Here is a 13065-nt window from a genome sequence, read left to right as displayed (position 1 = left end):
CATAGCTGTCTCTAATTGGGTTGCAAAGCTGATTAATGGGGAAGGAAAGCTAAAAACTAAGTAATGCCTATGTAAATACAGCCATAAGCACTCACAGAAACGCTGCACTGAGTCCTCTGTCAATAGAAACTTTTTTTGTCTTCCTTTGTATATACATGGGTACCTGACTTCCTCTCTCAGAAAAATCCTTCTTTCCTGGCCAGAGCCTGCTCCCCCCCCCTTTCCATAAGAATTCACTGCCCCTCCCATCAGAATGTGTGATCTGAGCTATCAGCAGCTAGAACTGAAGCACTGAAGCTACTGAGATCAAGCTAAAATGGCAGCTGGTATCGTAAACAAACAGATAGAGCTTCTAAGACTATTTACTAGGTTTTGGTTAAGCTTTCTGCAGAATAAATATAGCGTTCTAGGTGGTACTGATGTGGCTAATCTATTGGCAGTAAAATGCCTTTCCATCTCCTAAAATACAGAAAGTTTTCCTATTTGTTGCTATGATTTAATCCAGAAAAAAACAAAAAGAACTCCATCTCGTGGATCATCTTTAATAAAGTAAACGAAAATCAAAATATGTTAGGAACAAACCCACCACAAGTTTACCAATTTAATGAAGAGGAAATCAAACACTTTCCTTCTGGAAGACTAACAATGAACGACAACGGTTCACTGCACAACTCACCAGCTAGTAGTGTTTTACCGTTCAGTGACGCTATCTATCCGTTCTGCCTTCTGCATTTTGAACATGATTTTATATTTACATGACGTACACGCAAAAACCTACTCGGAGGCCTTGCATCACAAACCACATTCTTATTAACTTAGGCACTTTGATACAAAAAAAAAACAAAAAAAAGTGATAAATTGCTGGTTCACAAAATGAGAAAGGACTAAATTGGCGACAGAGGAAAAGAACATTTTGCACCAGTTAATTGCAGTCAAATCTGCATTAGCCAAGGAGAAATATCTGATCCCTGCTGGATTGGCATTCTTAGAAACCAGCAGGCACAAAAAAAAAAAAAAAACAACAAAAATGTATTAGAAAGATACCAGTTTGTTAGAAACAAACTTCTGTTGAATGGCTGTGTAAGGAGGATGCACACTGGCTAATGTCCATTGGAGGTAAAGGATTGTTGCTTTGTCCTGAAACAAAACGGAATTGTAGAGATTTTAGAAATAAGATACAAACATGTAAAAAAACATTAAGAGTATAGTTTCTGGGAGATCCCTATTGATACTACCAATGCCCTATTGAGCCTACCTCACCCACATATCCCACACTCGGAACAAAAACTCCTGAACTATATATATACAGCAGCTAGACTTTGATTACTTAGAAATCCCCAGAACCCCCAAGCATAGGAGAGGTTACCTCTCACTTACGAAAAAACGTTGGAAGAAATGACAGCAAGACTCAGTCCCACAACATGATAAAGCATGGTCAAAATGGGACTATTTCATCTCCCCAAATTATACACCTCATATAAATAGATTTATGCAATATAGGAGATCACCTCACCCGTATTAATGTATGAACGAGCATAGGGGCGATGTATATAACCTGACACACTCTCCTGGAAAACCGTACTGGAATTGTTATTGTTTTGACCCAGTTTTGTTTCTCTACCCATCTTGTTCTCTCTCCCTCTTTCATTTTATCTACATGTATAAAACTTGATTTGACTTTATATCATATGATCTTTGTTATTGATTACATTATTCATAGTATTGCTTTTCAAAGAATGTATGAAAAATAATGCAGTTAAAACCAAATAAAATTTAAGTTGCAAAAAAAAAAAAAAAAAAAAAAAAAGATACAAACACACAGATTTATAAAATGAGGTTAAACTTCTAATTTTATTGGCGTACATAAAAGAACATAACCATTTAATTAATATGTAAACCGGCGCCTCCAAGTAACAACTCAATCTACATTTTCCCCTGTCAGCTTTTAAAGTAGAACCGATGTTCTATGAATTAGTCTAGACATGTTTCACCATAGGTTTCACTAACAGGACTGTGCACTTCTGCATAAAGGACAAAGTCCTACTGGCTTCTGAAAAAAAGAGCTTTAATACAGTGCACAAGGTGGGGGCCACAGGGCATCCGGGCAGTGGGGGGAAAAATGCCAGGCAATCTGCCCGACAAAAAGGGCCTGTGGATAACCCTTAGCTGGCATACTGGATTGTATGTAGTTGTCCACAGAAGGCCAAATTGTCAGGCCTGGATTTGTGGATGCCACCCAGCTGCATGTACATATGTTCCCGGTGCACTTTGGACTTGGCCCACAGGAGATTTGTCGGTTGTTTAAATCTCCTATGCAAAGTCCCTAGTACTATTGCAATTGGCAAGCGCGCACATATATGAGCAGTGGAGGTGTGGGGAATGGCTGACCTTGGGGCAACCGAGGGACAAATCCAGACCTGCAAATTCTGCTATTTTTGCAGAGAAAACAGGACAATAGTAACAGTTGACACAGAGTAACAGTGAGCCACTAAAATTATCCTGATTGGTGCGTTCCCCAAATTGTTTTTTTTCAATACTGGAAAAATTATCTGTTACAAATCAAGACTTTCTTTAACTTCTATTTAGTAATATTTATAATCATTTCCATCAGAATTTCACTTACCTTTCTAAGAAAGATGTGTGCAACATAATATCAAACACTGCTCTCATTTACTTTCTGGAGATGAATTCAGATAAAGTTCTAAATACCCATGTTCTGCAGGAAAAAAAAAAAGTAGTAATAAGGTCAATTGCATGGCCAATCAATGTTCAGCAATATTTTGTAGCAAACACAACAGTTGCTCCTTCTGAAAGCTCAGACTCAGGCACAATGAACGGAGATGGCGCCTACACACTAATATTACAGCTACAAATACATTTGTTGGTTCAAGTATAAAAGGTTAAATGGCAGAGGGAATTATTTGCTATGTAACAATGTAATTTAGAAATAAAAAGTGCCCCATAAAACTCATGACAGTACCCCTTTAAGTTGCAAGTTGGAACACAAAGAGAATGGCTAGGTCCAAGTAGCTGTAGGGTTTTAAGTTACATAGATATACACCAATGTCTATAAAGATCACACCGGTGATGAAATGCAAGGGGGTAGAGAAAAGCTTAATCTTCATAAAATCTGCCCCTTAATCTAAGAAGTGGGTGTACATACGAGTATGGCATCTGTTTTTAGCCATGGCTGCTACAGCGTCCTCATGAGTCAAGAACCTCACAACCGCTTCTCCAGTAGCGCCACCAGCGTCTGCGCTGTACTCAATGCTGATCTTCAAAGGCATTATCGGATGGAAAAACTAAGGACAATGGCACAATTGTTACCAATAAATGACATTTTCTGCTGAAGAGTTAAGATACAGATATGTAAACATAATTCTATGCATTTTTGTTAAGTGCAGTAAACATACATTTGCAATATCCTGCCCTGAAGCGTGGAACGGGAGGCCTCGAATATGGATATCGTGAACTGGGGACATAACGGTAAAGTCCTGGACATCCATGGACTTAGCAGACATCTCCTTGACGTAATCTGCAAATCGAGATATACATGAGATATACCATTGTATGTTGGCGCGTTGACATCCTTACCCCGGCAGTTTCACAACAGTTCACACTTCCAGTCATGTACTTTGAAGGATTAACCCCTTCATCAATGAGAATCTTGGTACCATTGTGATTGGATCATACCTTCTTACACCTGTCAGTTTCAGCTAACACCTAACTGAACAAGTTCAATGGAACCATTGTGATTGGATGTCTGTGACTCTACTACCATCAAGAGTTTAAATACCGGGGAATTCCCTACCAGTCATTTGAACTGAAGAAGCCACTCGGATGAGTGGTGAAACGTTTTCAAGAAAAACTCAGAAAAGTCCAGTTGTTTTAGACTTAATTCTACTAGATACTGTATATCATGACCTGGATGAATGAGAATCTTCATAGACATACACATATACCTGTTTGTACTATTGCTGAATTGGAAAAAGTGTACAGCTTTGCATATACAGTAGTACTATATGAATAAAAGTATACATACATCCAAGCTTTAACAGTATTGTATTATTTTCTGTCACAGGTTTTATATATTTATATATTATACAAGTTTGGTTCTGTTTATTCTTCCTCATTTACTCTTTCATTTTCACTGTAAACTAGTTCCAGACATGCTCAAATAGAATCATAAATGTCAATGCGCTGCTTTGTCTTTGCTATTATTATTGTTATATCTGTTGTTTTTAAATTTGTTTTGTGAAACAGTGGCTCTGACCTTGAGAGTTTTTCTAGAATCCCTGCCATAAATAAATGATATGTGCCTGTTCAGCAGAAGCCCTGACAGGACATTTTAAACATTATTTTACATATTATTGCAGGTCAAAGTACACTTTTTCTGATAACAGTAACCCTTGATGCACTTCAGTTGTTGCTTACCTTCCACACTAAGGGCTCTGGCAAACGAGGAGATTTGTCGCCTGCGTTTTTTCCCCCTGGCGCTTTGGCGACAAGTCGCCACGACAATACACACAAAGTGATTTCATTCGAGTTTAGCTCCAGGCGATCTGCTACCTATGGTACCACTCAACAGTTACCCCTCCCACATGTTTACTCAAGTCGCTCAGAAAAGGGTCTGTGTGCGATTTGAAACAGCAGGCGACTTGAAGTAGCCTCGTATGTTTTGACGCTGGTGATTTCCATTGGTTTAGCATTGGCGTCTTGTCGCCAAATCGCTCTTTTAAAAATCGCCGGCGACAAATCTCCTCGTGTGCCAGAGCCCTAAAAACATTCCCCAGAGAACCAAAGGTTTTCCCACATGTTTGATGTAAAACTTACGGTTTCAGGTTATTCCACCAATCAGCTCAATGTAAACTTTTTTTTTACAGCTATAGCCTGATCCTAAGGTGTTCTAGTTTATCAATAGCTGGCATTATGTCAAATGCCCTATCGAAAGGACTTCAAAACAAACGGCCAAGCCAACAAGACTATCTCACCATTTATGTGACCATTTTCAGGGACGTCAGATAGCAAGTCTTTACTAGTATTATTTATGCAGTTGTCTGGATCGTAAAGATCTTTTATGGTGGGTGCAAATGTCACTCCTTTCCTTCTTCTAAAGGGGAAACGGGCAGTCTGAATTTCATTCCTCCTGCTTGGAAATATCTCAATGTACCTGGTAAGAAGAGGGTGGGATAAGGAAAACATTTAACACACTATATTAAATATACATAAAGGGCAGTCACTAGGTCATTCGAAGTGCATTGTAATCTGTATGTCAAATACACATTTAGATGTTAGATCTGTAGACGTGATCTCGTTGAAACAGCAAATAGAAGGAACAAACAATTAAACAGAGGCAGATCACTAAACAATACAGTTTAACATTATTCCTGTTGAGTACAAATGATCACTGCTTGGAAGAAAATTATGGCAAATATAGGGTGAAGACACACGGAGCTACTTAGTAGCCAGTTGCTACTAAGAGCCAGAAAATACCCTGCCATAGACAATACTGAGAATTCCCTCTGCTAAAACACATGTAGAAACAATTATCACTGAAAGATCAGCATTGTCAATTTTAGTAGCCTTGACAAGCAGCCAAGTAGCTGCTACTAGTAGCTCTGTGTGTCTTCACCCTAATTCCCTAAATCACTGGCAGTATTCTCCTTGCAGTTACTGCAGTTTTTTTTTTTTTACTGTACCTGCTGCCTATTTCCTGCTTGTGTTTAAGAAGTGCCTGGTCTGCGTGTTCTTGTGATAGAAACTGTACAAATGCTTCCCCAGATTTCCGCCCTCGTTGGTCCAAGACAAATGTTATTCCCTCGTCTGCTATGTCCAAACCTGTAATGGCAAAAATAAAAAATCAGTTTTATAATATCAGATCATTTAAATGAAACATGATAAAATAAACCTTGTAAAGAGGATTCGCAAAACATCTATTTTTAAACTATCATAATTCAAGAGTGTTTAAGAATTTTTAAATTTACCACTGTTTTATTCAAATAAAGCTGTTGAGCTAAAGTCCTGCCTAGCAGTATAAAACTGCTAGTATCTCAGAAACCACTGAAAATAGAAAATGGATGTAAACTGCAACAGTGTTTGGGTAAGCACTCTGTCTATGTTTACACCAGTCCCCAAAAGTAACATACATAAAGTTCTATTAGGGAGATTTAACCAATGCACAAGATAAAATCACCTGAAAAAAAATGTATTATGTCCTGCTCGCTGCAGCTGTATGGGAGCCCGCGCAATCGCACCACGCCATCACTTGGTGGGGAGGCCATTGAAGACTGTGGAGACAGGGACATAGAGGATGGCCTGGTTGGTGACAATGCAGAATGCATTCGGTTCAGCAGCGACTCTGCCTCCTTCTGGTTCATCTCAAATACTGCACATAATGTAAACAAGAGTCATTATCAGACAGAAATGATCTAGTATATGAATTCCAGATAGAATATATAAAGAAATGATCTGCATTTTGTACAGTAATAATGTAACTGAATAGTGCAAATACCACAAACACTTTGTTATTATAGAAGAAATCCTCCCCAAAATGAGTAGCGACTGTTACAGCAATAAAGGTCTGAACCAACTTCATATTAGTTCCCATTGTTTCATGATGTGTGTGTGGGACAGGGAGGTGCTTGGATATTTTCACGTAAACCTAAGCATTTCTACTATTTTCACTATTAATTGTAATTTACTTTTACACATAATATTGGCTTTTTATAAACATAAAGGGTTTGTTTAATTTGGATTAACTTTTAATACAATGTAGACAGTGATATTCTGAGACAATTTCCATTTAGCCTTAATTTTTATGGATTTTCAGTTATGTAGCTTTTTGTTCAGCAGCTCTCTAGTAAGGAATTTCAGCAGCTATCTGGTTGCCAGGATTTTGCTTACCTTAGCAACCAGGCAGTGGTTTACATGGGAGACTGGAATATGTATAGAAGAGGGACTGAATAGAAAGATAAGTAATAAAAAGTAACAATAAAATTGCAAGATCACAGAGTAATAGTTTTTGGCTGCCGGGGTATGTGCCGCCCATTTGAAAGTGGAAAGATGTAGAAGTGGAAGCCAAATAATTTGAAAACTATAAAAAAAAATAATAATAGTAATAATAATAAAGACCAATAGCCAATAGGACATTCAATAACATACTAAAAGCTGAAGTAAAGGAGAACCACCGTTTAAGATTTTATACCTGTAATCATGTCTATAATAATATAAACACATACGGAGATAATTTAACCCTTTTACTGCCAGCCATTTTGGTCAAAGCGGAACTTGTATTGCCAGACAGTTTTTGAACATTTTGCACTGTTTCACTTTAGGGGCCTTTCCTCGGGGGGACTTTTAGTTTACCAAGGAAAACAATATATCGTTTTTTTCAGAACAACCTAAGCTTTCAAAATATGGTAGAATTTTTGTGTAATTCCAATTCTGTAACAAGATATAGGCTTCTAAATGTCTAAAAATGCAAAAAAAATCAAATTTTCCATAATATAATCACACATACTAGAAACAAAAATTATTTTATGCACGAATATACAACTGATTTGGAAAGTCCCATGTCTCCTGAACGTGCCAATACCAAATATATATAGTTTTATGGAGATTTCTCACTTGTATAGGTCAAAAACTCCCAGCAGTACACTACCAAATTCCCAAAGCACTGCTCCAAAAAAACTGCATACTTTGGATTTCAAGGCCAAAATTCCACTAACAGAAGGTTTATCCCAGAAAATTGTACATTTTTGGAAAGAACAGATTCTGGGGAATACAGAATAGGCACAACTGTCTGTCTACTCCAAACTATCAAGTCGCAATGCTTTCCTAAAGTTATTGGTTTTTATCAAAATTTGTGATTTTTTTTAAAAATCGCTTCAAAGCTTCTAGTCTATAGTATCTTATCTCCTACAGGTCATAAAGTAACCAAATAAAACACCCTAAATATGAATGCCTGGGGTCCACTGAACAGTTTGATGCCCAATATGTATAGGTTTACCTAAGTATGTGGCATGTAGGGGCCCCAATGTGAACATACCCCATATGAACTGTCATTTCTGTCATTTCAGCTTCTGCAAAATCAACACATTTACATCATTATATGTGGGATGAAGCTAGTAAAAAGTACGCTCACCCCAGAAAGTCATATATTTTTGGAAAGTACACATTCCCCCGAATCTAAAATGGGTACCCATGTCTTTCTACTCCAAAGTACCAAGCCGCACAGCTTTTCTAAAGTTAGCAATTTTGATGACATTTCCAAAAATCCCCTCAAAGCTTCCACTTTGAAGCATCTTATCTCCCACATAGCATTAGGTACCAAGATAAAACACCCTGAATTTGAACGCCAGGGGTCCACTGAACAGTTTGATGCCCAATATGTATAGGTTTACCTAAGTATGTGGCATGTAGGGGCCCCAATGTGAACATACCCCCATATGAACTGTCATTTCTGTCATTTCAGCTCCTGCAAAATCAACACATTTACATTATTATATGTGGGATAAAGCTACAAAAAAGTACGCTCACCCCAGAAAGTCATATATTTTTGGAAAGTACACATTCCCCCGAATCTAAAATGGGTACCCATGTCTTTCTACTCCAAAGTACCAAGCCGCACAGCTTTTCTAAAGTTAGCAATTTTGATGACATTTCCAAAAATCCCCTCAAAGCTTCCACTTTGAAGCATCTTATCTCCCACATAGCATTAGGTACCAAGATAAAACACCCTGAATTTGAACACCAGGGGTCCACTGAACAGTTTGATGCCCAATATGTATAGGTTTACCCAAGTATGTGGCATGTAGGGGCCCGAATGTGAACATACCCCCATATATACTGTCATTTCTGTCATTTCAGCTCCTGCAAAATCAACACATTTACATCATTATATGTGAGATAAAGCTACAAAAAAGTACGCTCACCCCAGAAAGCCATATATTTTTGGAAAGTACACATTCCCCCGAATCTAAAATGGGTACCCATGTCTTTCTACTCCAAAGTACCAAGCCGCACAGCTTTTCTAAAGTTAGCAATTTTGATGACATTTCCAAAAATCCCCTCAAAGCTTCCATTTTGAAGCATCTTATCTCCCACATAGCATTAGGTACCAAGATAAAACACCCTGAATTTGAACGCCAGGGGTCCACTGAACAGTTTGATGCCCAATATGTATAGGTTTACCTAAGTATGTGGCATGTAGGGGCCCCAATGTGAACATACCCCCATATATACTGTCATTTCTGTCATTTCAGCTCCTGCAAAATCAACACATTTACATCATTATATGTGGGATAAAGCTACAAAAAAGTACGCTCACCCCAGAAAGTCATATATTTTTGGAAAGTACACATTCCCCCGAATCTAAAATGGGTACCCATGTCTTTCTACTCCAAAGTACCAAGCCGCACAGCTTTTCTAAAGTTAGCAATTTTGATGACATTTCCAAAAATCCCCTCAAAGCTTCCACTTTGCAGCATCTTATCTCCCACATAGCATTAGGTACCAAGATAAAACACCCTGAATTTGAACACCAGGGGTCCACTGAACAGTTTGATGCCCAATATGTATAGGTTTACCCAAGTATGTGGCATGTAGGGGCCCGAATGTGAACATACCCCCATATATACTGTCATTTCTGTCATTTCAGCTCCTGCAAAATCAACACATTTACATCATTATATGTGAGATAAAGCTACAAAAAAGTACGCTCACCCCAGAAAGCCATATATTTTTGGAAAGTACACATTCCCCCGAATCTAAAATGGGTACCCATGTCTTTCTACTCCAAAGTACCAAGCCGCACAGCTTTTCTAAAGTTAGCAATTTTGATGACATTTCCAAAAATCCCCTCAAAGCTTCCATTTTGAAGCATCTTATCTCCCACATAGCATTAGGTACCAAGATAAAACACCCTGAATTTGAACGCCAGGGGTCCACTGAACAGTTTGATGCCCAATATGTATAGGTTTACCTAAGTATGTGGCATGTAGGGGCCCCAATGTGAACATACCCCCATATATACTGTCATTTCTGTCATTTCAGCTCATGCAAAATCAACACATTTACATCATTATATGTGGGATAAAGCTACAAAAAAGTACGCTCACCCCAGAAAGTCATATATTTTTGGAAAGTACACATTCCCCCGAATCTAAAATGGGTACCCATGTCTTTCTACTCCAAAGTACCAAGCCGCACAGCTTTTCTAAAGTTAGCAATTTTGATGACATTTCCAAAAATCCCCTCAAAGCTTCCACTTTGCAGCATCTTATCTCCCACATAGTGTTAGGTACCAAGATAAAACACCCTAAATTTGAACGCCAGGGGTCCACTGAACAGTTTGATGCCCAATATGTATAGGTTTACCTAAGTATGTGGCATGTAGGGGCCCCAATGGGAACATACCCCCATATGATCTATCATTTCAGCTCCTGCAAAATCAACACATTTACATCCTTTATGTGGGATAATGCTACAAAAAAAGTACATTCACCCCAGAAAGCCATATATTTTTGGAAAATACACATCCCCCCGAATCTATAATGGGTAAATATTTCTTATTGCTACAAAGTACCAAGCTGTAAAGCTTTCCTAAGTTTGCAGATTTATATGACATTTTCGAAAATCGCATAAAAATGTTGCAATTTGCCGCATTTATCTCTCACAATTTCTTGATAAAGATCAGATAAAGACAAATCACCCCAAAAAGGAACACCGGAGGTCTACTGAACAGTTTGATGCCCAATATGCATAGATATACCAAAGTCTGCGGTATGTACTGAACCCAAAATGAAAATAGCGCATAAGGATTTCTCGCCTGCCAGCTCAGCTTTTGCACACAGAGCCCCCTGTCAGTGTATTATGTGCCAAAACTTCCCCTAACTATACAGATCCCCCACAAAACCATATATTTTTGGAAAGTACACATTCTGACAAATCCAACAAAGGTAAAGAGTCCTTTCTACACCAAAGTACCAAGCCGCAAAGCTTTCCTAAAGTTATCGGTTTTTATGACATTTCAGAAAATCGCCTAAAAATGTTGCAATTTGCCGCATTTATCTCACACAATTTCTTGCGTACAAAGGCAAGTCACCCCAAATAGGAACACCAGAGGCCTACTGAACAGTTTGATGCCCAATATGCATAGATATACCAAAGTCTGCGGTATGTACTGAACCCTAAATGAAAATAGCGCATAAGGATTTCTCGCCTGCCAGCTCAGCTTTTGCACACAGAGCCCCCTGTCAGTGTATTATGTGCCAAAACTTCCCCTAACTATACAGATCCCCCACAAAACCATATATTTTTGGAAAGTACACATTCTGACAAATCCAACAAGGGTAAAGAGTCCTTTCTACACCAAAGTACCAATCTGCAGAGCTTTCCTAAAGTTATTGGTTTTTATGACATTTCAGAAAATTGCCTAAAAATGTTGCAATTTGTCACATTTATCTCACACAATTTCTTGCGTACAAAGGCAAATCACCCCCAATAGGAACACCAGAGGCCTACTGAACAGTTTGATGCCCAATATGCATAGATATACCAAAGTCTGCGGTATGTACTGAACCCTAAATGAAAATAGCGCATAAGGATTTCTCGCCTGCCAGCTCAGCTTTTGCACACAGAGCCCCCTGTCAGTGTATTATGTGCCAAAACTTCCCCTAACTATACAGATCCCCCACAAAACCATATATTTTTGGAAAGTACACATTCTGACAAATCCAACAAGGGTAAAGAGTCCTTTCTACACCAAAGTACCAATCTGCAGAGCTTTCCTAAAGTTATTGGTTTTTATGACATTTCAGAAAATTGCCTAAAAATGTTGCAATTTGTCGTATTTATCTCACACAATTTCTTGCGTACAAAGGCAAGTCACCCCAAATAGGAACACCAGAGGCCTACTGAACAGTTTGATGCCCAATATGCATAGATATACCAAAGTCTGCAGTATGTGCTGAACCCTAAATGAAAATAGCGCATAAGGATTTCTCGCCTGCCAGCTCAGCTTTTGCACACAGAGCCCCCTGTCAGTGTATTATGTGCCAAAACTTCCCCTAACTATACAGAGACCCCCACAAAACCATATATTTTTGGAAAGTACACATTCTGACAAATCCAACAAGGGTAAAGAGTCCTTTCTACACCAAAGTACCAAGCCGCAAAGCTTTCCTAAAGTTATCGGTTTTTATGAGATTTCAGAAAATCGCCTAAAAATGTTGCAATTTGCCGCATTTATCTCACACAATTTCTTGCGTACAAAGGCAAGTCACCCCAAATAGGAACACCAGAGGCCTACTGAACAGTTTGATGCCCAATATGCATAGATATACCAAAGTCTGCGGTATGTACTGAACCCTAAATGAAAATAGCGCATAAGGATTTCTCGCCTGCCAGCTCAGCTTTTGCACACAGAGCCCCGTCAGTGTATTATGTGCAGTAACCCCCCCCTAACTATACAGTGACCCCCAGAAAACCATATATTTTTGGAAAGTACACATTCTGATGAATTCAAAATAGGTAAAGTTATTTTTGTACACCAAAGTTACACCTGGCAAAGCTACGCTAAAAACAGATCAGGAACACTTATATAGGGATAAAATGTGATAAAACCACAAAAATTGTGCAAATCAGTGAAACAACAAAATAAGTTACATGACAGTGTAATTAGTGGCCAGAATATCTGATCCAATAGTTACGCTGTCAAAATAAACAGTTTTTAGGTAAAAGAAAATAAAAACAAAGTGGTAATATGAAAAAAAAAAAAAAAGCAAAACAAAAAAAAACCAAAGTGTTTGTGTATACATGTGTGTACATGTGTAAAAGTTGTGTGATAGTGTGTAAGTGTGTATATGAGTGTAAATAAGTGTATAAAAGTGTGAAAAATGAAAAAAAAAAAAAAAATAAATAAAATAAAAAAATGCTAAAATGTGTGCTGTAAGTGTGTGTAAATGTATGTAAGTGTGTATAAATGTATGTAAATGTGTGTATAAGTGTGTAAAAGTGTGTAAATGCAATAAAAAAAAAAAGTCCTTACCTGTTCCTGAAGACCGA

At 38.1% G+C, this 13065-nt stretch overlaps 1 protein-coding gene across 3 annotated transcripts in view; it reads right to left on the bottom strand.

Moving 5' to 3' along the window:
* Positions 1 to 525: 525 nt before the first annotated feature.
* Positions 526 to 13065, bottom strand: part of grsf1 (G-rich RNA sequence binding factor 1) — a 29950-nt gene continuing 17410 nt past the window's right edge. For 2 of the 3 annotated variants that reach the window (XM_031892565.1, XM_031892566.1), the window contains 7 exons: positions 6194 to 6385; positions 5700 to 5838; positions 4992 to 5170; positions 3414 to 3535; positions 3164 to 3302; positions 2624 to 2716; positions 526 to 1137 (listed from right to left, as the gene is read on the bottom strand). In XM_031892565.1, coding sequence (XP_031748425.1) covers positions 2667 to 2716; positions 3164 to 3302; positions 3414 to 3535; positions 4992 to 5170; positions 5700 to 5838; positions 6194 to 6385 — 821 coding nt within the window. In that variant the 3' untranslated portion in view covers positions 526 to 1137; positions 2624 to 2666. 3 annotated transcript variants of the gene reach the window in all.

The sequence above is a fragment of the Xenopus tropicalis genome, chromosome 9 (genome assembly GCF_000004195.4).
Source record: "Xenopus tropicalis strain Nigerian chromosome 9, UCB_Xtro_10.0, whole genome shotgun sequence".
Lineage (NCBI taxonomy): Eukaryota > Metazoa > Chordata > Amphibia > Anura > Pipidae > Xenopus > Xenopus tropicalis.
This window is presented reverse-complemented; position numbering and strand designations above follow the sequence as displayed.